This window comes from Carassius gibelio, chromosome B19, assembly GCF_023724105.1.
Source record: "Carassius gibelio isolate Cgi1373 ecotype wild population from Czech Republic chromosome B19, carGib1.2-hapl.c, whole genome shotgun sequence".
In the NCBI taxonomy this organism is placed as follows: Eukaryota; Metazoa; Chordata; class Actinopteri; order Cypriniformes; family Cyprinidae; genus Carassius; species Carassius gibelio.
In genome coordinates, this window is record NC_068414.1 from 34,284,959 (window position 1) to 34,311,902 (window position 26,944).

Consider the following 26,944-nt stretch of genomic DNA (forward strand, 5'->3'; position numbering starts at 1 on the left):
GGCATATTAATTTACTTATTTCAGCAAACAGCTTTATATGCATATGCAGTCTATTGTATTTTGTACAGATTTCTGTATTTTCTGACCTGATGTTTGAATCATGAGAATTCAAGGGTTGCATGTTTTTAACTTTGTAAATAGAATTGTTTTTAAATCTGTTGTCAACAAAAGAGAAAGTGTAAGATCTCCCAGCAGTTTTCCACTTTCTCTATAGTTTTAATGTTTGAAAGCAAAGAAATTAAAGAGTCGCACACATAACATAATGCAACATTTATGAGCAAGAAAGAAATTAAAATAAAATGGTACAGTATTGAAAGGTATTTAATATTAATATTTAATAATACAACTAAATATTTAAAAAAATATATTTTTATCTTTTATTGAAAACTTATTTCAATTTGTTTTTCATCGAATACTTGTATTTTATTTAAAAAATTTAAAATAAATACATAAATAAAATAGTTTTATAAATCTATTTAATAATAGATTAAATAGAAAAACTAAATATATATATATATATATATATATATATATATATATCAATTGTAAATGTAAAAAAAAAAAAAAAAATACAAATATTAGATGATATTACGCAATACGCAATATAAAAGCTATTTAAAAAAAAAAAAAATTTAAAAGAAATTAAAACTAAATAAAATGTATTACAAAATAATGGTAAAAGCACATAACAAAAATGACCAAAGTGAATAATAATACTTGCCCAAATTTAAATGCTGAACAGAGGATATAAAAATAAAAGAGAATCAAAGATGAAATATAATCAAATAAAAATATTATATTAAAAATGGAAATATGTTTAGCTTCTAAAAGTACTAAAATGACTAACTGAAAATAAAAATAAATTAAACAAATGGAAATATAAAATGAAAAGCTAATTAAATAACAAAGTGCATAACAAAATTACTAAAAAATGTATTTGAAAATGCAAACTGAAAATATAAAAACCTAAAAAATAAATAAAAATATTATATAATTAATACTGATCGCTACAGTATGATTTATTGAATTTTAAGAATGCAACTAATTTTTATTTATTTACTCGTTTACAGATTTTACTGTGGCACTTTGGATAAGAGCATGTGCTAAATGAATAAATGTAAATGTGTTGTCTTCTGTGAAGGGGTCTGGATATCCCGGAGCAGGACTCCCTCCGCAGGCGTCTGTCCTCGACCCACATGAAGCATGGAACCATCACAGACAGGAGGTGCCCGTGTGGTCCCCAAACATGGAGGTGAGCCAGGAGACGGGACGCTCTGTGTGAATGAGCGCCGCTCAGGGTCAGGGGTCAGACTCATGCTGGTGTGTGTGTGTGTGTGTGTCAGGATGGGGGCGCTCTGGGGCGGAGTCACCTGATGGAGGAGACGCTCATCAAACAGCAGCAGCAGATGGAGGAGGACCAGAGATGGCTGGAGCAGGAGGAGAGCTTCCTGGTGCTCACACAGCTTCCCTCTGTCTCTCTCTTACAAATGTTGTTATTATTACAAGTGAACTGTGATTTTTCATGCATGCAATAGCCATTCAGATTCATTTACTTAAAAAGTCATGCAAGTCTCTACAGTAAAAATAAGAAGTAAAGTATTTAATAAAAAATAATAATAATACAAATTGTATTTAATTATATATTTAAATAAAAAAATACTTTAAATGTTTAGAAAACTGATATACAAATATTAAAACATTATTATTAAAAGGTTAACATGTTTTATTGTTAGTAGCAGAAGTAATATTAAATGAGAAAACATGGAAATGTGATCTCAAGACAGCATTAAAGATTAAATTGAAGAGTGAATTTCTAGAGTGAAAGTAAAAATCATATTTATTTTATATGTTAAGTTTTTTAAATATTACATCATTAGGAATTATGTAGTTGATAATAAAAATGATAATAATATTTAACTTATAACATTTAATAAAATATATATTAATAAATATAATAAACTGTAAAATAATCTTATAGTATATACTAATTATTAATTATAAAATTAAATAAGAATTAAAAAAAAAAATTCATGAAATGACTCTGTCTTCCTACACTTTCTTTGGCTTTGGCTTGTAGGTGGTTTGTGTCTGTTGTTGTTGTTACTCAGAGGAAGAGACTGAACAGAGTGAAGACGTCCTGATCTCCCAAATTCAGTCCCGAAAACAAAGCTGTAAATCTGTGCGCACCTGTAACCAGAGACGGCCATCAACTGTTTCTCTAGGGCCCTGTGTTTCTCGAGCTGATGATATCTTAGGCATCACATCTTCAGTTCAGTGGGAATGAGAAGAGTTCCCTGAGAGGCGTTTAATTGACACGTACAGATTTGAGGACAGTAGTCAGGAGGGGTTTGGCTGTGATTGCGCTCTTGGACGGTGGAAAGTTGGGCGGCCGCTGAGGACGCGTGTCATTAGGCAGCGTTTGGTTTGGCAGGGAAGGTTTGTGGGAAACGGTGGAAACCTGTGTGTTTGGAGCCGTTCTGACAGCCGTAAATCTCTCACTGGCATCTGCTCCGTCCGTGTCAATCTGTGATTAAGAATAAATAAATACTTTTCTCAGAAGGAAAGAATCCGAGTGTCTGGAGAGAAGACTAGTGCACTTTACAGCTTTACTGTGTACTAACTGACCCTAGTTCAACAGTGAGCAATTAGACTGAAATCTCATGATTAATTCTGTATCGCACTAACAGTACACATCGACATATGTAGGGTTTAATGAATAAATGGTTTAAGTTTCGTGCCATTTCATGTTTTAGGTAGTCTAGTAATAAAGGCACCTTTTACCAGTGTTATTTTAGTATCAATTAAATATTACACTTTTTAATCAACATTTTAAGTAGTTTTTATATTTACCATTTTAATTGTAATTTCAGTTAAAGTTTTTGTAATTGTTTTTTATTATTTATTTTAATTTGTTTCTTATATATATATATATATATATATATATATATATATATATATATATATATATATATATATATATATATATATATATAGTATTATTATTTTTAATAAATAAAATTAGAAATGTTGTCTTGGCTACTAGCTTTTTAGTGTTTGTATTAATAGATTTAATTAATTTAATTAATTAGATTTAATAAATCTATTATATATATTTTTTTTCAGTTAATTTCAGTTAATTTCAAGTAATGAAAGTTATTTTTTTAATGGTTTTAATAATCTTCATTTTTACGGTACAAATTACTTCAAAGCAGCTTTAAAGCAATAAACAAAAAAAAATATCAAACTAAACAAAATAAAATCTAGTGCTTTTGAATTTAAAAAAAAAAAAAGTTTAGCATTTAAATGTCTTTTATTTTTAGCCATCTGATTAAAGTAAAAAATGTGACCGATATCACTTGGGCTTCATTCACGGCTCTGGGAATGGAAAGTCGAATCGAGTGCAATGCATTGTGGGATGCAGTATTCCATGCAGTTGTATCCTTGGCAAATTCAGACATTTGTCTAGGTTTTCCATGCATACGCATTTGCATACTGTGTATTATTATTATTATTATTATCAAGCAGTATGTGCTGTGTGAGTGAGAGGAGAGCTCAGTCGCTTCTGTTTGTGTAAAACCAGCGGGAGGAAAGGAAAGCGTGGGATGTGGGAGAGAGAGAGAGAGAGAGAGAGAGGACAGACCGAGAGGAAAGAGGGAGAGGGAGTCTGAGAGAGGAAAACCATTCACACAGAGAGAGAGAGAGAGAGAGAGAGAGGCTCTTCTGAGTGTCCTCCAGACTCACATCTCTCATGGAAACACACACAGCTCGCTCTTTCCTCTCCCTCGGACACTGAGCACACGGGATGCATCTCTTCAAGTTCTGTTTCGGAAAGACGGTAACTAGACTCGCTCAGTGAGGGATGATGATGGGAAGCTCTTTTGTAGATGTGTTGTTGTGCATGAAATCGCTGGTTTATTTGTTTGTGAGGCTTGTTGCTCCTCGTGTGTGGTTTGTGAAGCCTTGAGATCTGTCCGATCAGAAAGTGGATATATTAAGGAATTTTAAAATGCTGATTTACAAGCCTGGAAGTCATGCTAATGAATGTAATGTTAAATAGTAGAATTAGAGAGTAAAAATAAATAATAGTTTTACATTTTAAAACATTAAATATTTAAATATAGAGAAAAAAAGGTCTAAATGTTTATAAAATATTTTACAGACATATATAAATATGAATTGTTTATTAGTAGTAATAGTATGCATGTGTATTCTAGTTTTACTGTGAGATTTTGGGACATTTTACATTTGTGATTTCCAAGCTTGGAAAAGTCATGCAATTAATATAATATATAAAAAGTTATGAACATTTCTAAAATAAAAATAAATTATATGCAAGTTATGTTATATTATATATATGATGTATACATTTTAAACAATAGCTCTAAATATTGATAAAATATTACAGGTAAATAAATATTAAAATGTTCGTTGTTGTTGTTGTTGTTATAAAAAGTTAGCAAATTGCGATAATCTTAACATCATGAAAAAAAATCAGTGAAAATAAAAATGTAAGTTTTCAACGTTTAAAAAAATTTCAATTTTAAATGGAATATTTAAAAGCAATCAAATATAGTTATAAATAAGTATTACAGATATTTTAAAAAAATGTGTTTATTATTATTCTTAGTTCTAGTTATTCTTAGTATGTATGTATTTTTATGTTTGTATTATTAAAATTTTGTGAGAATTATTTTTCATTTCTAAATTGCAGAAATCTCTTCAGTAAATATAGAATATCTAATATTTGTAAAATATTTTAGTGACTAGAAATCACTCCATAAATGTTTTTTTTTTACTTTTCAAAATTTAAATACTTTCACATTTTTTTCAGTTTTTTTAATATTGTTTAATGCTGATTTTTAATCCAGTAATCACAAACGACTGGAAAAGTCAGTGGAATTCATCAAACATGTGATGTGGTGATCTCATAAATATTTAACAAATCTTTTTCTTTGTAATGCTGGATGATTTCAGTCATGAATCTGTTGATTTAAATGATGGTCTGTGTTTGTTCAGAAGCCGGAGTCGAGGAACTCGAGGGGCAGCATCGACCGCGAGGACAGCGCTCTCCAAGCCCCGGTAAACATTTTTCTGGTCGACTTAGTCGTTCATTTAATGAACCGTTTAAATTATAATAATGAGCCTTTAATTGCCTACATAGCCTATAAACTCTCAAGCACACCCATAATGCTTGCCACAGCACAGCGCCAGAAGAAGTAATGATGCTGAATGTATCAGGGAGAAACATTAAGGAGATTGCATTAACATTTAAAGTATATATTGATAAACTAGTGCTTTCTTTGTTCTCGGTTTAAGAGATGGAGTCGGTGACACTGACTCGGCATCTTCGCATGGATGCATTTGTCTGCACTTTTAATGCAGATTACAAAATCGGAGAATATGTGTTTTTCATATGAATTGGCTAATTTGAAAGTTGACATTTCTCTCCCTATTGAGATATATATTTTCCATGTCTGTAAGACAAATATACACAGAGTTTCTCAGTTTCTTAAGTTCATGGAGACCGAGACGGCAGAAAGCGCATCCTGTTTGCTCTCTTTATTTTACAAAAGCACAATGTTTTGTTGTTATTCTGAGTGCACACAAATAAACGTTGAGTCTTGTTTGTATTACTCTTATCTGTACGAGCAAAAATAAAAGAGTCCACCAATGTGTGCATTTTTATTTATTTATTAATTCATACATTTTTTGCGATTAACTAACTTATAAAATTTAAAAAGTCTCTTCTGGTCAACTAACAGTTAGTCGACTATTAGGGGGCAGCCCTAGTGACTTCCCATAATTCCCTGCTTGTTTTGTTTCTTCCCTGAGGGAGATTTACAGTGCCACGGCGAGGACACAATCTGTTTCTCACTTCCTGTCTGAGTCGCAGCCAGTAAAACTGATCACACTCGGCCAGAATCCTCCAAACACCGGCGACAGGAATTAATTTAGAGCTGAACTACAGGAATCTGAGAGCCTGAGAGGAGACATCACACAGGGAGGGGCAGTTTAACGGACATTGTTGGGTTTTTTTGTGGCAGATCATCCTCTCTGATGTGTAAAGAGTGAAAAACAGGCGTCATAAGAGCCTCAGAAAGCACCCTCGTTTGCAGGCCATAATTACAGCAGATCCTGCGACTCGAGGGTCAGACTCATTTTTGGATTTGGTCTCTGAGAACCTGAAATATGCCTGGCTTTCCCACAAGCTACCCACAATTCCACAGGGCCCCGGTGGGCAGCGTGAACCCAGTGTGCTGTAAAAGCAGAGAGCAGAGGAGGAGCTGTTTTAAACGCTGGTTTGTGATTGTGATTGTGTTTTGTTTCAGATGGGGAAGCAGCACATTTATCAGCCCGTGGGTAAAGCAGGTACGAACACAGCCGGTCATGAACACACATTTTCAATACAACTTATACAGTGACTGAGCAATGAATGATTTTTTGATTGTCTCTGGAACCAGAGTTTACCAGGTCATGAAAAACCTGTGTGGTTTTCTTATTTAAAAAACAAAATTGTTACTAAAATGTTTTGGAAGTTTCTGGTGTTAAAACGTCTCAAATATATAATTGTAATATTTAATTTTAGAAATATTATTGTTAAACTAACTTAGAATTTTATTATAGAAATTTAGCAGTTTAATAAGTTTAATACCAAGTTTTGTGATTTGTTTAATTCTTATTACCTTTACATGTAGTTTTGGCTATGTTATATTAATACATATACATACATACATACATACATACATAAAATATAATATAATATAATATAATATAATATAATATAATATATATGATCATTTATAATATAATATAATATAATATATATGATCATTTAGGGAGGTTAAAGAAATTTCTACGAATAAACATGATGATTCATAAAATATACCAAGCTTTAATAAAATGATTAAAATTACATGGTTACTTGTTTACAATAAGTAAGTGTATAAATCAAAAATAAGAAAGACTGCCCTGTAAGAGACACTATTTTAAGACTTTTACCAAAAAATTATAAAAATAAATATTTTTTTTAAATATATATACATACATATAAATATACAAGTGCTAAAAGAATTATATCATGAATTTTTTCTTAAATATATTTTAGATTCATGTAAAGTAAAACATTTCAAAAGTCTTTTGGTTTTAATTTTGATGATTAGAGCTTAGAGCTATGTTACAGCTATATATATATATATATATATATATATATATATATATATATATATATATATATATATATATATATATATATATATATATAATTTTTTTTTCTGATGGTATTATAATGCTAAAGAGGTTTGCAGTTGTCAGGCAACATGGAAATTAGTGTCATTAATATGGAATGGTGTGCATTTCTCAGCAGCTTTGGAAGCATTTCATCCAATCAGAACAGTTTTCTAACAGAATCCTTTAATTCCTCTGGTGTCCATCAGAACATGTGGCTCCTCCGAAGAAGCCGCCGCGTCCCGGCGCTCCGAGTCACCTGACCAACCTGAACCCCGCGGACAGCTACAACGAGGGGGTCAAGGTACTTTACACTCGGCTAACTGACTAACTTCAGCAGGCATGGTGTTGTGTGAGCGTCTCTGAGAGGTGAATGATGAGATGTGTGCAGCATGCTGATTGGCTGTTGTGTTCTGCATGCTGCTAAATGCACAATAAACTCCACGAACCCTTGAGTTTCCTGCAAACACACTCACACACACACACACATCGAGTTCGGATAGAGTTGATCTTCGTCAGCAGAACACACTCCAGCCAAACCTCCATGAGAAACCACCACACACACACACACACACACACACACACACACACACACACTGCTCAGGGCACAAACGCTTACTCAGTAGTGCACCTAAAGTTCAGCGAATAAAAACCCACATCCATCCTGAACACAGAAAGAGTTTTTCTAACCCTCTTGTTTTTTCAGGATTATTCATCATCTATTATAGTTTTTATTAACATTGTTTTTTTTTATATTTCAGTTAAAGTTATGCATGCATTATAGTTACAGTTTTAGCTTTTTTATTAGCTTTTTTAAAGTATATAATAATTATTTTTCATAATGATTATGAAAAATGGTGTGTTGGAATCCAATTGAAATAAAACAAATGTACAACGTCTTTCAGTTAATGTTTATTTTCATTTGTCACAAACCTTCATTGAATATAAATATATATCATTTAAAGAGGTTCAAAAGATAAGAATGGTTATGTATTTATATTTCTAATGTTGATGGCTGTGATTTTCAGGCCAAAAAAAAAAAAGAAAATCCTGAAAGTTACAAAAAAATTATTCTGCATTTTAAATTGAGTTATTATTTTTTTCAATTCAATTTTAAGGTTTTTATTTTATTTCATTTTTTTGTATATTTATGTGTTTTAGTATAATTTAAAAGAATATGAGAAATGGTGCCAACTATTTAAAAAAAAATGAGTTGAATTATTTATTTATTTTATTTCATTCAAGTAACAAAAATGTTTATTTTCTGGATTTATTTTTAGTTTAAGTTAACTAAAATAACATCACAGGGGTCATGTCCCATCTCACACACACACACAAACACACACACACACACACAAGTTTGCCAATAATTTTTTGGGAGCTGTTTATTTTTTCCTGGCTCTTATATAAGAGGACAGTTTTGCCTGGATCTATTTAATATTTTCATTTTTCCTGTTGTTTGAACGTTCCTCTCAATTCTCTTGAGAAGCGTTTGGATATTCAGCTGGATTAAAGATAGCAGAAAGAAGAAAAAGCGTGTCTTTTCTCAGAAGAGAAACTGAAGAACTAGTTTTTCAGATGTTTTTCTGTGTTTCACACACCTGTCTACAAACGACTGCTAAACACTTTAAACATCATGTGATGTGAGTCAGATCTGAAATACTAATACTACTTAAATATAATATTAATATATGATTTAAAACTCTACTGTTTGTACTTTTCCAATTTTTTGGAGAGATATGCATTTGTGTCTTTTTTGCTAGTTGTGTAAGAGGTGAGTGTTTTAGAGCAGATTCTCAGATGGTGTTTGGTTTGGATGTGGTCTGACGTCTGAAACATCTGTAGCTGAACGCTGCTTTACGATCACATGATCACTCCTCCTCTGAACCTGGAGCTGCATGACTTTATCAGTTTGGCTTTGTTTGCTTGTTTTGCATTATTAATCATTTGTTCTGTGTTCCTGCATCCGCTTCTCCTCCACAACACACACGCTCACCTGCTTTCTGATGCACTGTTGCACGTAGCCCTGGAGGGTAAGACCTGTGTGTGTGTGTGTGTGTGTGTGTGTGTGTGTGTGTGTGTGTTAGTCTTCTCACACTCATCTGATTAAAGTCAACAATAGATGTTTTTCAGTACATGTGTGTCATGGGAATCATTTCTGTTAAAAATCTATTTTAATTGAACATAAAGTACATGATAATCTTCATGATAGTCTCCAAAAAATGTTTTATTTTATTCTAAACATTTTATTTTATATTTTACTAAATTATGAAATAAAATGATAATTAAACAAATGAAGAATTTAGACAATTATATTTTATTTAAAAAAATAAAAAACATTGTATTTGTTGACCTGCATGTGACCAATAATATAAATCAGAGAATCTATGATTATAGATTTATTAATGATAATTATGACATACACTTAAAATTCCAATTTTATTTCAATTGTTGTATTTATATTATAAATTATATGATTTATAAAAATAATTTAATCATGAAAAAACTAATATTTTTAATAAAATCAATCAAAATGTAATATTCACTAAAACAAAAACATTAAATGTGACTGTTAATTGACATCAGAGAACCATAAATTATTTTAGATTTATCAATTATATTCTGACAATTTCATTTAAGAAGCACTTATATTACTTTATATCATAAAAATAAAGTAAAACAAATATTTACTAAAAAAGGTTAAATGTCGTATTTGTTTACCTGCATTTCATCTGACTATTAATAAAAACAAGAGAACTGTGGATGATTTTACATCTTCATAAAAGTTGTATCCTTATCATTTTTATTTATCTTTATCTTTGTTTATTTACTTTTACCTTTTATCATATTTTTGTAAGTCTTGAAAGGTAATTAAAATTAGTAAATAACTAAAATGAATTAAAAGCAAATATTTCAATATTGAGTTCTTCAAGTCTAATCACTGAAACATAATAAATCAAATCTGATCTTTGTTCTAATGAAATACATAACCAATCGAATCTTGTAAACTGATGGAGGATTGGTTGTCGTCATTGCTGGTGTTTTCCCGCCCCCTGCTGGTGAACTAATGCAGTGCTGTCCTCTCTCTCAGATCCAGCCTCAGGAGATCAGTCCTCCTCCCACAGCAAACCTGGACCGCTCCAGTGATAAGGTGTATGAGAACGTGACGGGGCTGGTGAGGGCCGTGATCGAGATGTCCAGCCGCATCCAGCCCGCGCCGCCCGAGGAGTACGTGCCCATGGTGAAGGTCAGGAGCAGAGCATGCTGGGATACTCTCATGACGCCTGTCTCTGTGTGACGTGTGTTTGATGGGTGTCTCTGGTGTCTCCTCTCAGGATGTTGGACTGGCGCTCAGGACTTTACTAGCGACGGTGGACGAGACCATCCCGGTGTTACCGGCCAGCACTCACAGAGAGGTCAGAGTCACATCAGGGACTCATCTGTGCTCTTTGGGGAACAAATCTGTATTCAGAATAATGAAGAATGACAAAATTAATTTTCAACAATAGCATTCTTTTGGACAACAGGCTACAGTTTTAAATTTAGTTACTTAAAGATTTAATGATTTTTGTACCATTTAACCATTGTATTATTTGATTTGAATTAATAATAATAATAATAATAATAAAAAAAAAAAAAAAAAAATATATATATATATATATATATATATATATATATATATATATATATATATATATATATATATATATATATATAATATTTTCATATACTGGTTTTTGCTGCAATGTTATTATAATTTACTAAAACTAAACCTAACGCTTGAAATAAAATATAAATATTAGATGGGAAGGGAAAAAAAAGGAAAATTAAAACAAGAGCTAAACTAAATTTAACTGAAATTCCTAACTAGAATTAAATAAATACTGAAACTGAACTAAAGCTAAAATTGCAATAAGATAAAAGATAAAATATAAAAAAATAAGAGTTAGAGATATTTTGGAGATGATCACTGGATGCCTCAATATACTACAGGCATGCTATAGTTTGAAATGTGAAGAATTTCATCTCCATACTAATAAACATGAATAATAATAATAAATAACATTTTATAATGAAGGTAATTATTTAATTGCATTATATCTCTTCCAGCTTTTTTATATCATATTGTAAATTCAGGACGCATGATTTGGGGAAAATTGGATTTCCCCTGATAAAACGTTTGATTATTATTTAAAATATATGGAGAGAAAAAAAAGTTGAAAGTTAAAAAAAAAAAAAAAAAACTTTTTATTTAGGGTTAGACCATATGATGTGATTCACATCTTAATATGACTAAATAATAAAATAAATGAATAAATAGTTTATTATTTAATATTATTCAATTTTGTTATAAAAGTTTATTATTATTATTGTTATCACTAAATAATTAATATTATGTTGTGTATTCATTCAAAATAATATTGTAATATTTCAATATAAAATAAAAATACAAAAGTTAAAATAATATGTATATATATTTCTTCTTTTTCAAATGTTTAAACCATCAAGCTTTTATCTTATCACAATGATGCACAGAGCCCTTAATGCTTACCGTATTTTCCGGACTATTAGTCGCACTTTTTTCATAGTTTGGCTGGTCCTGCGACTTATTGATCACAATTAATTTGACAAGAACCAAGAGAAACAAACTAAAAATGAATCAAGAGAAAACATTACCGTCTCCAGCCACGAGAGGGCGCTCTATGCTGCTCAGTTCTCCTGTAGTCTACACTGAAGACATAGAGCGCCCTCTCGCGGCTGTAGACGGTAATGTTTCTCTTGGTTCTAAATAAATGCGACTTATAGTCCAGTGCGACTTATATATGTTTTTTTCCTCATCATGATGTATTTTTGGACTGATGCGACTTGTACTCCGAAAAGTAGTTTTGTTGACTGCAGCTGTCTTCTGAAGCCTGGTATCCTCTCATCTTGTGTGTGTGTGTGTGTCAGATCGAGATGGCTCAGAAGCTGCTGAACTCAGACGTGGCGGAGCTCATCAGTAAGATGCGTCTGGCGCAGCAGTACGTCTTGACCAGTCTGCAGCAGGACTACAAGAAGCAGATGCTGACCGCGGCTCACGCGCTCGCCGTCGACGCCAAGAACCTGCTGGACGTCATCGACCAGGCTCGGCTGAAGATGCTGGACCATCAGCCGGACCTTCAACACAGCTCACCTTACACAAACACACCTTCATAAGACAAGAGCAGACGAAGAGCTTTATATCCGCTCGCAGCAGCATGCTTTCTCTTCTATCCAGAGATGAACTTTCTCAGCGCTGGAGAATCTGCAGCTGGAAACAAATCCAAAGGTTTCTCGACATCACTGATGACTTTATAGACTTCGGAGGTCAAGGTGCTTTAACAACATCCTCCGAGAAACTCAAACCAAACCAGAGTCATGTTTAACAGATCGTTTTTAAGGAATCACAGCTATTGTATGAAACCGAGGGAAATCCCAGTGCCAATATAGACACATATCTGAGCACACACTGATCACTCTTATAATCGAAGCTGCCTTCTGAATTCATCTGAAGAGACGTAATTCTGTAACTCATGTCATGTTGTTTTTTTTTTTTTACCACACGCTAGGGACTAGAATGAATTCTGTGTACAGAACAATCGTGAAATCTGTTTTGTCATTGATATAAATAAATTATTCTCAGGAAGAAGCAACTGTACAGATCTTTTAACAAATAAAATGTTATCTTTATCTGTACGTGTCTTGGTCTTATATCTGCTGGAGACTTTGTAGTTCTTTTGACTGATTGAACTTTTTTGGTTTGGTTGAGTTTGACTGGTTCAGTTTATTAGTATTTATTTTAGTTGATTTTTAGAAACTCTAGTCATGCTGAAATAAATTCGTCTAAAATCAGGATCAAATTGAACATACTGTGGATAAAAAAGAATTTGCTAATTTATGAGTTTTCAATTTATTTGATGCCAAGAAAATATGATTATGTAATGAATATTTATTTTTAGATTCCATAAATTAGATGTAATTTAACACATTTGTATCAAAATAAGTCCCTTTGCATTATGTAAGAAACATGCTAAGCATTACATTATAATCATGTTGGACAAAATTATTATTAGTCTCTTGATTATTCAGTAATATAAGTTATTTTATTTACAAATTTAAGCCTAACTTTAAAAATATACCAAATACATTAGACTTTTAAGCTTCCGGCTAATAAAGGCTGCATCTGCTTTTTTTGACACTAAACTACTTCATACAGAAAAGATTAATGTATTTTAAATTTAAGGAAACTTAAGTTTTCACATGCAAGAAAGAACGGTGCACGGCAGAAATATGTTAATGTTCAACAATAAAGTCTTAAAAGCGTTAATATCAACAATGAGCCATTTATATTTTTAAAGTATTAGTGAACAGCTGCATTAAACATTAACATTGGCAGCTCTCAGAGCTATTAACACTCAACCTTTGAGTAGTGTATTAAACACCAAAGTTAACATTTAGATTAATGCATGTTTTTTTTTTTTTAGTTTGTTAATGTAACTATCAAATGCATCCTTATTGTAAAAGGTGACCCAAAACATGCTTGAACTTACATTGAACCAATGAGACATTAGCATCTCATGTTTTTAAGACGTGTAAACAAACGCAAGATTCTTTAGAACAAGTGAACAGTTGGGTTAACCCTAACCCAGTAACGACACAGACGGTATTGAGAGTTTCAATGTTTTTATTAAAAGAGCTGCTTTAGTCAAACAGACCGAAGCCCATGTCGTCATCAGACTCCTCGGACTCCTCTTTCTTTTCCTCTTTCTTCTCCTCCGCTTTGGCTGAAAGGCAAACAGAAAACGAGTTCAGAGAGTGGGTCTCAGTGTATATGAATCACCTGGAAGCATGTTTAGGAGAGCGAGCATCACCTGGAGCGTCTCCACCTGCAGGAGCAGCAGCAGCAGCCGCAGCGGCCGGAGCAGCTCCTCCACCCGCTCCCACGTTACAGATCAGACTCCCGATGTCCACGCTGGCCAGAGCCTGAGCACAGGAAGTGACATCACACCTCAGAATCAAGACACTACAACATGAACCTTCAAGGGTTTCCATCATGGACTGGGAAACACACGCACCTTAGCGAAGAGACCGGGCCAGAAGGGCTCGATGGACACACCAGCGGCCTTGATCAGAGCGAGCAGCTTGTCCTCCTGCAAACACAACCAAAAACATCAGGTCATGACCCTATCTGGATGCTTTCCTAACACAATGAGTAATATTGTGGCTGTACAAAGATAAAGTGAAGCCATCAGATGCTAATCATGGTACTGTCAAACAAAACAGTAGTAACTTAAGTAGCAGACAGTCCATAATTAATACCATAATATCACATGTAACCACGATATTGTGATGCTCAACATCAATCAATGTAACGTTACTTCAGTACTGTGACATTATCATGATACAGAAATGTTACAAGGTGATGAATACAGTCTTAGTATTCAAAAGTAAAACTTAAAACTACTTCGACCAAGACCGTAAAAATAGGCTAACGATCACACAGAAAACGCGCGCTTTTCTGTAAGTTTACGTTGCTATTTCCCACACAAGGCGTTCAAACTGTTGTTTTCAAGAAGAAACACATCAGATTAAGCTTATAATGCCACACTAGACATGTAAATAATAAACTAAGTTAGATGGAAATGTAAACGTTCAAAATCAGAAGTGTCATATCTGAGGAGAACGTGTGCCGGTGTCCCGGATGTTCAATCCGCGGCTCAAATCCCTCACTCACCGTGACTGTAACTTCATCATCGTGGAGGATGAGAGCGGAGTAAATACAGGCCAGCTCGGACACGGATGCCATTGTTCTTTCAGTGGGTTAAGGATTTAGACGTGGATGGCTAAATTTGACGGTGCTAGTCGCCGGATTCAAAGGCCTTAGCTTCGTGAGAAGAACCGAGCACCTCAAACACAGCGAGGTCAGTGAACGGAAAGGGCCGAACGGAGGCGGAGCGATGGCTTTTATAACCTTGTGCGTCACTTCAGTGGGTGGGATCAGCGTAGAAAACGGAAGCTGTGATTGGCTCGTCTCTTCTGTCAATTATTTTGTGTATACCGCGTGTTTATGAGAGCGCTGAATTCAGATATACAGTTAATATATAACTGGACAATGCGCAAGAAGCAAAACATAAAATCAAACCTTCCTAAAATATTAATTAATTTAAATATAATTCTTCTTATAAACAAAAAAAAAAAAATCTCTCAGCTGCAGCGATTTCATCAGATGTTAATTCTACGGTACTATAAAATTACGCTATTCTATTTAAAATACTTACACTTAGTACTTTATATTTTAGGTGTAGTAGGCAATAATAGTTGAATAGTTATTCAAATTAACGAATGAAAAGCATAAAAGCCACAAAAATGAAATGAAGGCGGTAGAAGGCATAAACGGTTTAATTAAGCCTCTGTAATTAAGCAGTTGAATCACAAAAACACTTTTAATTGGAATGAAACACAAAAACAAACATACATCTTTCTCTCTGAACACACAAGCAAACAGTCATGTTCCTAAAATGAATCCAAATTCAAAACAAATCACGTCTTTAATCTGAAACTCTGGTCTTTTGGCACCCTTGAGATCATGTTAGTGACTGTTAGTGACTGACATGACTGTCTTAGTTTCAAAACACTATCTGAGACTGAATTAAAGGTCCCATCGAAATACATTCTGTAAAATTAAACCAAGCTTTTCATAGATTTACTTCTTGTCTTATAATTGAAGGAGATATAGCAACCAGGTCGAGTCAACAGCGAGAAGCCTGTTCAATTTCTCTGAGATACAAATGCAGTATTGTCCTTTTCTTATTGACTCTGATAATGCCGAGCTGTTCTGTTGTGAGGATGTCAGTCTTTATGGGATTTTCCTTTGGGCTTTTCGTCGTAAGACACACCGTACTCGTTCACTCTGGTTTTATCCACTGGATAGAGCCTGAAACCACATCAACATCTCATGTGACATCTATACGGATCTAAACACCAGCTGTGGATCAGTGTTTAATAGTTTCTCACCATCTCTGATAGAGGTATACCAGGAACACCACGTCATCTCTGAAACACGCTAACCGATGTGACGTGGGCATCGTGATGATGAATGCAAAGACGTCATCGATAAACGTATTAAAAGCCTGTTGAGAAACATTGGTGTCAAAATGATAGGGACACTAGGCCTCCATTACTGAAACACAAACCTATAAATATGCCATTTTTTGTCAATATTAGTAGTCAATAATCATTTATTAAATCAGACAACTAATATTATAAATAATTTTATTAAACTGATAGATTTTATTTTATGAAAACAAAAATATTTATGCACAGTAGGAAAAAAGAACTGATACATTACAAAATAACGTATTTGATACCCTTTGCAAAGGGATTAAAAAAATAAAAATGATTAAAAGTATAAAATAAAAATAATAATAAAATATTTATAATTTTTATCAATTATTTTTATGTAATTTTTATAAAAATATAAATTTGTATTAATTTATTTAATTTATTAAGCCTAACAACTAATATGATATATTAATTTGTTAGATTTTATGTTTATTATTATTTTTTAATTTTTATAATAGAAATGCATTAAAACAAAATCATAATGCACAATAGAAAATAAGGAAATTTGTTATGGGGGGAAAACAGATATCTGATAACTGTTTCATAGAAAAAGAGTTTGTTTAGATAAAAATAATTAAAAGAATAAGAGAAAATATGATATAAAAATATATATATTTTCTGAGTCTGACAGCTAATGTAATATTTCTTTATTAATTTGTTGGTTTTATGTTGGTTTATTTAAAATAATAATAATAAAAATGTATTTAAAACAATGCATAATGCACAATAGAAAATAGTTACAAGTTAAAAAAGTAAAAAGAATAAAAATAAAAATAAATAAACTATATAAAATTGAATAGTATATATATATATATATATATATATATATATATATATATATTAATTTTTTTCTAAATTCAGAGGCATGTTGTTACTTTAAAAGCAGTATTCTCTACCAAAACAAATCATGTTTCTTCACATATCATCTATTAATAATGCAAACAGCATCAGAGAACTGTGTGATGGTCTCTCACCTTGTACATGAAGGCTTTCCAGGGCAGATGAGCGACTGATTTCAGCTGTTAACACAAATACATGATCACTAAATCAAACAGTACTTCATTATTCTGAAGGCAAGAAGTGATTAAGACTGAACAGACCTTGTAATTCACAAATAGTTGAGGCAGCATGAAGAGGAATCCAAAGGCATACACCCCTGAATCAGAACAACAACCATCAATTACATTTCCATCGTCAATGTTTCTGAATGAATCAATCAGTCAGAGAAAGATACGAAGAGAAACGTACCATTGACAAAACTGTTAATAATCCAGGAGTACCAGCTGTTCAAACACAACAAATACATTCATCAATGTATTTCAGATAACTTTTTCAACAACAACAACAAGAAAGTGTTTAATTCTCAGTTTTACCTTTTGTACTTGACAAACACAAGAGAGTAAACGGCTCCGGCGATACACAGAGGATACAGCAGATAGGACAGATACTTCATGGCCTGCTCAGACCAACAACATTCAGATTCATCTTTAGACACAGCACATCTCTAAACATCATCAGAAGACTGCGCTGACACTCACCAGTGTGTCGTATTCCTCGGTTCGTTTCTCTGATTCATCCAGCTTCCCGAACTGAAGGATAGACCACACACAATATACAGTCAGAGAATAACCACCGTTAACTATCAGTAATAAAACCACAGAGTTTACCAGGAATGTGGGAGTCAAGCCTCTCCATATGACGTGGATTTTTAACGCTTTCTTCACTTTCCACACCTGAACAACAACCAGAAGAGCGCAGGCGGTCAGAAATACAAAGACAAAAGTGCAGGTGGAGGTTCATTATGTCCACTTGATGCAAAGACGACTAATAAGACAAGAAGAGGAGTGTGAGTGTACCTCGATCAGAGAGCCGATCCCAGCAGGAACCAGAACCAGAAGACTGGTCTGCTCATCCCACAGATAGAGGAAGATCACGATGGTGCTGAAACACCTCCAGAGCACTGACACACACACACACACACACACACACACACACACACACACACAGAGACACACACAAACAGAGACACACACACACACACACACAGGTCAGATCTAGCTCATCTGATGCATGCAAACTACTTTGGATGAATCATTTGCCCTATATTATGTTAAGTGATGCAACCATATCGAATTATTTCCCACATTTATAAATAAAATGTAAATGTAAAAAATAATGAAGCTATATTTGGAACTGTATATACTTAGAGGATAATGCACTTTATTAAAATACATCTTAAAATATGTGACCCTGGAGCACAAAACCAGTCAGGAGGGTTAATTTCTTGGAATTGAGATTTAAACATCATCTGAAATCTGAATAATTAATCTTACCATAGATGTACGGTTTGTTAGGATCAGACAATATTTGGATAAGATACAACAGCTTGAAATTTACTAAATGTCTTCATTAAACATGATCTTTGATTAATATCCTAACGATTTTTGACATAAAAGAAAAATCAATAATTTTGACCCATACAATTTATTTTCAGCTATTGCTACAAATATACCCCAGAAACTTAAGACTGCTTTTGTGCTCCAGGGACACACAGATATTATTATTATAGAATATTTATTTACAATAACTTATATAGTTTATATTTATAAATAAGTTAACCCTCTTAAATTTAAATTTCACAAGAAATGTAAAAATTAAAAACACAGAGTAATTTGCATTCAGTATCATAATCATTTATATATTATAAATAAAATATCAGTGATATTTTATTATTATTGAAATGCTATTTTACATATGTTTTAGATTAATTTGAATTTGTTTGTATTTTTAAAATTTCTGTTCTTATTTAGTAATTTTGTTCTGTTTTTTTATTTTTTTTATTTTAGTAGCTATATATAGTTTTTATTATTTTGCATTTGAAATGGTGACATCAACTACATTTAATTTATACTTATATATATATATATATATATAATAAAGTTAACATTTATTTTAATTTTAAATGGCAATTAATTAATTGAACCCTGATTATAATACATTATCAAAATCCATTGCATGTTGTTGAGTTTCTCTGGTGTGATGGTTGCTCATTTGACCCTATCTCCACTAACACAGAACAGTCTTTCACTTCTATAGATAATAGTTTGCATGCATTTGAGGCATGTAAATGAGGAAGGGTGTTGACAGACCTGCTTTGCTGGACATCCCCACCATGCTCTTCTTTTGTTTCCAGAAACTGATGTCGTTTTTGAAAGCCAGAAAATCAAACAAAAGCTGGAAGAAACAGCAGTGTTTTTAAAGCAGTGAAATATGAATCCCATCAGCATCTGCTCTATGACCAGAGTTAACACAATATGATGAATCTCTGTGGAAAACACACACTTACATGGAAGGCGGCCACGAAAAAGGTGAGTGCGAGGAAATATAGATTGGTGTCCACAAATATCCCCTTGATTTCATCAGCATCCTTTTCAGTGAAGCCTAGAGCGCAAAGACAAGAATATTACTGTGAATTATATTTTCTGTATTAGGTAGGCAGTTAAGCAGTCCAAAACTACACTAAATGACGGAAATACAGTTGTCTGCAAAATAATAATTAGTGCCTTTAATTTAATAGAATTCATATTTCAATTGTGATATTTATATAAATCTTAATACATTTACTTATATTATATATTACAGCTATATATATATATATATATATATATATATATATATATTTATATATATATATATAGTAATTATATATTAATAGCAATATATATATATATATATATATATATATATATATATTATAATTTTTACTTATATATTATATTATAATTATTTTTGACAAAGTACTAATGGACATAAAATTTATCTAAATGAATAATAAATATTAATACATTTACTTATATACATGAACCACTTGCTATGCAATTAATGGTTGTAAAAATCATATATATATATATATTGTCATTAAATCCATTAAACTTTGATACATTGACTTGAATTACTTAATAAAAAATATAATTATATATTATTTACTGTATATAATGATTTATATAAATTAATTATTCAATAGCAATCCAAAACCATTAACTGAATGAACTATATTACTTAAATGGACATAAACGGTATCTAAATGAATAAGAAAATTTAATACATTCACTTATATGCATGAACCACTTGCAATGCAATTAATCAGCTAATATTTTTCTTATTTTATGGTTGTAAAAATCCCCACTCTCTCTCTCTTTTTTTTTATTTTTATAAATATTGTACAAGTTTTTGCCAGTAATAATAATAATACACAGAAATAAATAAAATCCCTGTGTTCTTCATTTGAAATTAAATCCATTTAACCTTGATACATTGACTTGAATTCCCCAGGATTCGTCCGATTCTTACCGAACTGCTGAAGTGAATAAACGGCGTCCTGCATGTGGATCCAGAAGCGCAGTTTCCCGAGAGCGATGGAGTCGTATGAGATGGTCAGGGGCAGCTCCGTGGTGCTGCTGTTGATCTCCTGCAGGAACACGTGTCAAACCAAACACATTATGACTCTGTGAGGAGAAACACTGAGAGAGCAGAGAATCAGAGAAGCACAGGCACCATTAAATCCTTCACTCTGTTGCTCAGCTCATCTACAAACAGCAGCGGCAGGTAAACCATCTTCTTCCCGCTCTGATATCTGCAGGAGAGGAACGTAAAGGAGAGGCCGGTCCATTTATTGCTTTATCTCTTTAAAGGACTAAAGGTCACTGCAGAGGTCAGCGGTGATGTGACTCACACTTTCATGTAGCGGTGCACGTCTCCAGGAAGAGCCTCTCGGTCAAACAGGAAGTTCTCAGACACCACGTTCACGGTCAGACGGGAACGCCAGTGAGAAACGGGCCGGTCCTGCTCCGAGCTGCCGCTTTGCTTTAGCTGCTCCGGTTTCTGAGGACGAATCAGATTGGGTTTAGAGGAGCATGGATACAAAGCTTGTTCAGATGCAGGACGTGGGCTTCAGCGCACCTGCGGCTCGTCCTGCCCCGTGATCAGGCTGATCTCTGGAGGTTTGGGCAGCATGTATGTGGTCAGCTGTGTGACTAGATGCACCTGGTGAGGATCCTGCCACGGAGAGACCCCTGCCTGATGCAGGAACACCATGGCATACAGCGTGCCGTTCTTGCGGGTCTTCTTCGGCACAGACACATTGACTAACCTTGAGAAGACAGACGCACAGATGTGAGAGAGCAGTTCTGGTTTGTGACAGTGGCCTATAATTGACACAAATGAAGTCCTACAGACTGAGAATACAGAGTGAGTGTGATCTAGTGTGTTAGTTAAATACTAAAGCTACTAAATCACCTTTCAAACCTGGTGTTGACATCAAACTCTTCCTCTCTGTGGATCAGGCTGTGTCCGCCGTCAGCATTGGGTCGTAATGCAGTGTAGACACTTAGCTAAAAACACATCCAAAATATCACTGTTACTGCATATATTATTATATATATTTGTATTGCTTAATGGTGTGTATTTTGTACTGTAGATTTGTTGTTTATTTGTATTTAAATTAATAAATTAAATAAATGTCTGCTAATGTTATCGAAATGTGGAAATGTTTAGAGATAAACAGTTTAAAAAAATCAAACCAAATAAATTTGATAAAAATAGACATAAAATAAATTGTATTAAAATACATTACGAATGAAATTAAAATAAATAAATTGCTAAAAGATATTTAAATAATCAACTAAAATATAAATAAATAAAAATATAATTATTTATATTATAACTAAACAGATAAATATGAGATTACAGTAAATAAATAGACAAAAAATAGATTTAAATAAACAAATACTTAAAAAAAGAATATGAATAAATAAATAGATGAATACATAAAACAGATAAAAACGGGTAAATATGAGTTAAGTTAAAAATAAATAAGTTGATGAATAAATAAAAGTATATTAAAATATATCAATCAATAATAATTATTATTTATAAAATGTTATAGAACTAAATATTAGATTACAATAAATTAACTAAAAACTAAATTAAATTTAAAAGACAAAAAACATGTTTAAAATGTATTAAGATATAGATAAATTATATTATATATATATATATATATATATATATATATATATATATATATATATATATATATATATATATATATATATAGTGCATAATTAATAAGAAAGTGAGCAAGGAAATAATAGTAAATATATAGTCCAGTGCCATATTGAGTAAGAAAAAAAATTATTAACTTGGAAACTGAATATTTTTTTATCTAAATTGGGTCTTTACACAGGAAACTATACAGATGCATTTTAAATTGTAGAAAAGGAAGATCATATTTGGGGATCCCTGGCATCTAAGAGACTGAAAATCCCTGTGCTAATGTACCAAAATCAAATAAATAGTCTTTGATCTTTATATGTAGCAACATATCGCTTTATAAAGCCCTGGTCCTGGTTGACATGCAGTGTTTGAGAAGCAGTATCTGTCCACTCACCTGCAGGCGAGGTCTCCCGGCCAGGTAAGGAGAGATGCAGCTGTCACTCTGGGGTTTCTCGCAGGGTTTGGTGTACACGATCCCGAACATGACCCAGCACGTGTGCAGCACATACAGGAGGAAGACCCCCACGATCAGACTCGTCACAGAGGTCTTAGGAAACATCTTACTGCATCACACACACGAGCAGAACATGCTGCTCGGAGGACAGACGTGGAGAAGAGACGAGAGAGGAGCTCAGCTGTCAATCAAACCTGATGCACACACGTCAGTCTAAACCCGCGCAGCAACATCGTTTAAAACACCTCACACTGATATTCTCATGTCTGACCACTGCAGCATCCTCACATATTCCCATTAAAGTCATCGATGATGATTCCTCATGATGAATCGTACGCGTTTAATTCCTTTAATTTGACGCTCGATTCGTATTTGACGTGATGTTTCAATGAGCGCTTACTTCCGGGATTCACTTCCTGTCACAAGGGTTGCCAGATTCCTTATTTTTCTCGTATCGTTCGATGGTGGGTTGCCAGATTTGTTTTCTTCAACCTTTTAATGTCGCTGTTTTGGCCAAATAAGAAGAACTGCAAGCTCTGTAAAACATTTTAAAATATATATCTATTGTCACACATTTAACCCAGCCGTTGATATTAACACTTTTAAACGTATTATCATAATCAAAATATGATAAACACAACTTTTACTACATTTTTGTTTACGCAAACGTTTATTTAATATAAAAAAACGACTTAAATATGAAATATTTTATTAATAAATTAAATTTAGCTTAAAATATCAATTAATATTGTTTTTTTTTTAATAAAAAAACAGTCTTTGGAGATTTGTAGTCTAGACGTGGGACATAAAGACTAAAAATATTTTTCTTTTATTTACCCAACGTTTATTTACTATTAAAGATACATTTATTAAATATAGGTAAATATTTTTAATGTATCTTCTACATGTGAAAATATTATTGTGATGTTTCTGCGTTGTCAGGGGTTCTACTTCCGTTCTGCACAGGAAGTTATTAACCCTCATTGCTGCAGTAGCGTCAAACGCTTTTTTGTCGTTTTGCGCTACAATTTTTTCTCATTTCGGTGGAGGATTTACCCTTAAAATCCACCGCCATCATGAAACTCGTCAGGTAATAAACATCTATATGTATTATTTAATCAATATGCACTAATTACCCGCAGCGCTACATGATGCATTTTGACTGATGGAGTTAGATTGTCTGTTAGCTGTTAGCTACAGCAGGCGGGAATGAATGAATGAACCTGAATATATGTGTTTGAGGTCGTCTTCTCTTTATTGTCTTGTTTTAAATGCACTTGTTTATTTTTTAACATGTAAGTGGTGGTTTAAGTCACCATTTATGCATTTAAAACATTAGTTTGTAGATGCTGGGCTTTAAATCTAACAAATGCAGCAACACAAACAATCACGTTTAATGCTAGTAACGTTCTGTTTGCCTATTAATACAAATAAAATCTGCAAAACCCATGCATATATAGATTTGAAATATTACCAGAGAAATATTATACTATTAAAACCAAATTACGAGGTTTAAAGTACAATTTCAGATTTCTGTTTAATATTGTTAGTTATGGGATTTCTACAGAAACAATACAATGAAGCCAGTGTGTAATGAATTTGACCAAATGCGTTGTTTGTTATATTTCTGCTGTTCTAAGGTAATTTCTAAGCATGATGAGTGCTTCAGTAATTGTTTGTGATTGTGATCCTGCAGGTTTTTGATGAAACTGAGTCATGAAACAGTCACCATTGAACTGAAGAATGGCACACAGGTCCACGGCACCATTACAGGTCACTATGATTAATAATAATAATAACCTAGTATTTCAAAGTATCTTCCTCAAGTTGAGTAATCCTCAAACTGACAGCTGTCTTTGCACTCTTTAATTCCTGTACACAGGTGTGGATGTCAGTATGAACACTCACCTCAAAGCTGTGAAGATGACCCTCAAGAACAGAGAGCCCACTCAGCTGGAGTCTCTCAGTATTCGTGGAAACAACATCCGCTACTTCATCCTGCCCGACAGTCTTCCTCTGGACACGCTGTTGGTCGACATCGAGCCCAAGGTCAAGTCGAAGAAGAGAGAGGCTGGTGAGTGCTGGAGAATACAATCTAAACCCAATCTGACATTGAGACACAGACTGATTGATTGTGAAAATGTTGGTTTGTTTCCCTCTCTGTGTTGCAGTGGCTGGCCGTGGTGGGGGGCGAGGAAGAGGACGGGGTCGTGGCAGAGGAAGAGGACGTGGACGCGGCGGCCCGAGGAGATGAACGTCGCAAGCCACTGTACATTTGTGTGCTTTGTACAGCATTTGTTTCTATTTCTTTTCATTTAGAAAATATTTTGATTCTCAATTGTTTGAATTTTGTACATTTAAATTCATTTCTTTTGAAAACTGATTTTGAGTTTTGTTTAGCTGCTGAGCTGTTTGTACTAATCATAAGGCAGTGATGTTTCTGCGAAGGTGTCTGGTTGTTTTTCTACATTCATGTCAATAAACTGCTTGATTTAACTTGTGTAGGTGTTTACTGAAGGGTGTTACTATATGTTAATGGCCACTCCAAAAAACCATCTCCATCATGTGTCTCAAGTTTGCTAGTCAGGGGGAAACCTGGAAATACAAAGGGAAAAGAACAAAAATATTGTACCAACAATATAAAAAAAAGTTTACAGCTTACCTGTTTTATTGTACATTTTATTTTGAAGACCGATCAAACACCCTGAAACTGAACAAATCGGTTCGTTTAAATAAGCCCATTACACATTTTTCCTTTCATTGTGCAAAATATAAAAAAAAGGAGGCAAAAGCATGGACATCAATCTAAACTGGGTGCTCGACCAAAAAAACAAGCAGAAAAATATTTGAATGTAAAGACTATCATAGTTAACATAGAAATACAATTATTTTTCATTGTACTTTTACAATATAGTGTACAAAATACTAACCACCTCACAGATTCCTCCTTGTGAAAATGTCTTTGTGTGCCATTTATTCTAAAGAGTCTACTCACGAGAATGATCCCTTAGCGAATCGTTCACCATTAGCCAGCTGTCTTTTAGCTCAACAGACCGCAGGGAACAAACTGGAGCTTTCTAAGGTTATAAAAGCCCTCGTGTTGTTTTTAAAGCAATTATGGATTTCTTCCCTTTACGTTATTTAAGGTACAGTGTTAGTTATTTTATTTATGCCATTAATTTACTGAAAGAGAGACTTCAACTAAAAAAAACCTTCAGCTGTGTTTCAGGATACAGGTCAACATACACACCATTGGAATAATTGCCATATTAAGAAGTTAATGAATGGAGATATATACATACAAAGACAAAATACTAGACACTGAAATTGTTGTCTACCTTAAAATAATATTGGATAGAATGAATCATTGCTGTAATCACAAATAAATACACTATATAAAAACAACTGAAAGGATTTGTAAGGAAATAGCATTTTGAAACCGTGTTACCATTGTAAACTTGTTTAAAAAAGTGTTTTCAAGATGCAATGGACCCAGTATAAAATTTCCCCTCTAATTACAGAACTGTGTGGCTAGGTATTATGTATTTACTCGTTTACTGATTTATACAAAATAGTCTAAGTTTATATGATTATTATTTTTTTTATTTTAGAAAATATTTTTTTTAAGTGGGAAAAAGAAGAAAATACATAGATCATATATCTAATATCAGTATTTCATGTCCATTTATTTATTCTGCAAGTAGCTTTGTATGCTGGTTTACTACACATTATACTGCTACAAGCACATCATAGAAACACACCCATTTATTACTTTAGTCATTAATAAAGGAAAAAAAGCATATAAAAGGATTTGCATCATTAGCTTAGTCACATAAATAAAAGATTAGTCACTTAGATTAGTCACATAAATAAAAGTTTTAAAAAAAAGTAACATCTATATTGTGCATCCTTTTTTGCACCCTGTAAAGCTTCTATATGTTGAAAATGTACTACTCAAGAATTAAAATATCTGTATTTAGGCATGTTTTCTGTATCTTGCATGTTTTTCAGACAGGAACATGTTGATGAAGGTTAGTACAGCCCATTAGAGGTCAAAGTGTTAAAGAAAGT

General features: G+C 33.0%; 4 protein-coding genes across 9 annotated transcripts in view; 2 read left to right on the forward strand and 2 right to left on the reverse strand.

Annotated features, from left to right (window-relative positions):
* The window catches only part of LOC127979075 (focal adhesion kinase 1), a 71,039-nt gene extending 58,106 nt beyond the window's left edge, over positions 1 to 12,933 (forward strand). For all 6 annotated transcript variants that reach the window (XM_052584192.1, XM_052584193.1, XM_052584187.1 and 3 more), the window contains 8 exons: positions 1,142 to 1,252; positions 1,344 to 1,451; positions 5,017 to 5,079; positions 6,330 to 6,369; positions 7,434 to 7,528; positions 10,316 to 10,471; positions 10,560 to 10,640; positions 12,175 to 12,933. In XM_052584192.1, coding sequence (XP_052440152.1) covers positions 1,142 to 1,252; positions 1,344 to 1,451; positions 5,017 to 5,079; positions 6,330 to 6,369; positions 7,434 to 7,528; positions 10,316 to 10,471; positions 10,560 to 10,640; positions 12,175 to 12,420 — 900 coding nt within the window. In that variant the 3' untranslated portion in view covers positions 12,421 to 12,933. The remainder of the gene's footprint in view (positions 1 to 1,141; positions 1,253 to 1,343; positions 1,452 to 5,016; positions 5,080 to 6,329; positions 6,370 to 7,433; positions 7,529 to 10,315; positions 10,472 to 10,559; positions 10,641 to 12,174) is intronic.
* Positions 12,934 to 13,909: 976 nt separating this feature from the next.
* On the reverse strand, positions 13,910 to 15,190 carry LOC127979694 (60S acidic ribosomal protein P1-like). The gene is made up of 4 exons (XM_052585294.1): positions 14,978 to 15,190; positions 14,319 to 14,393; positions 14,115 to 14,226; positions 13,910 to 14,027 (listed from the first exon to the last, which is right to left on the reverse strand). The coding sequence occupies exons 1-4, from the start codon at positions 15,047 to 15,049 to the stop codon at positions 13,945 to 13,947; spliced, it is 342 nt and encodes a 113-aa protein (XP_052441254.1). The 5' UTR covers positions 15,050 to 15,190; the 3' UTR covers positions 13,910 to 13,944.
* Positions 15,191 to 15,626: 436 nt separating this feature from the next.
* On the reverse strand, positions 15,627 to 23,299 carry LOC127979113 (lipid scramblase CLPTM1L). The gene is made up of 17 exons (XM_052584287.1): positions 22,814 to 23,299; positions 21,661 to 21,755; positions 21,325 to 21,514; positions 21,098 to 21,246; positions 20,920 to 20,998; positions 20,716 to 20,833; positions 19,712 to 19,806; positions 19,515 to 19,599; positions 18,222 to 18,325; positions 18,033 to 18,098; positions 17,904 to 17,954; positions 17,739 to 17,821; positions 17,614 to 17,648; positions 17,466 to 17,521; positions 17,340 to 17,384; positions 16,258 to 16,373; positions 15,627 to 16,177 (listed from the first exon to the last, which is right to left on the reverse strand). Exons 1-17 carry the CDS (start codon positions 22,976 to 22,978, stop codon positions 16,093 to 16,095), a joined length of 1,617 nt encoding a protein of 538 aa, XP_052440247.1. The 5' UTR covers positions 22,979 to 23,299; the 3' UTR covers positions 15,627 to 16,092.
* Positions 23,300 to 23,818: 519 nt separating this feature from the next.
* Positions 23,819 to 25,369, forward strand: LOC127979114 (small nuclear ribonucleoprotein Sm D1). Its single transcript, XM_052584288.1, has 4 exons — positions 23,819 to 23,963; positions 24,570 to 24,646; positions 24,756 to 24,947; positions 25,045 to 25,369. Exons 1-4 carry the CDS (start codon positions 23,950 to 23,952, stop codon positions 25,125 to 25,127), a joined length of 366 nt encoding a protein of 121 aa, XP_052440248.1. The 5' UTR covers positions 23,819 to 23,949; the 3' UTR covers positions 25,128 to 25,369.
* The last annotated feature ends 1,575 nt before the right edge of the window (positions 25,370 to 26,944 follow it).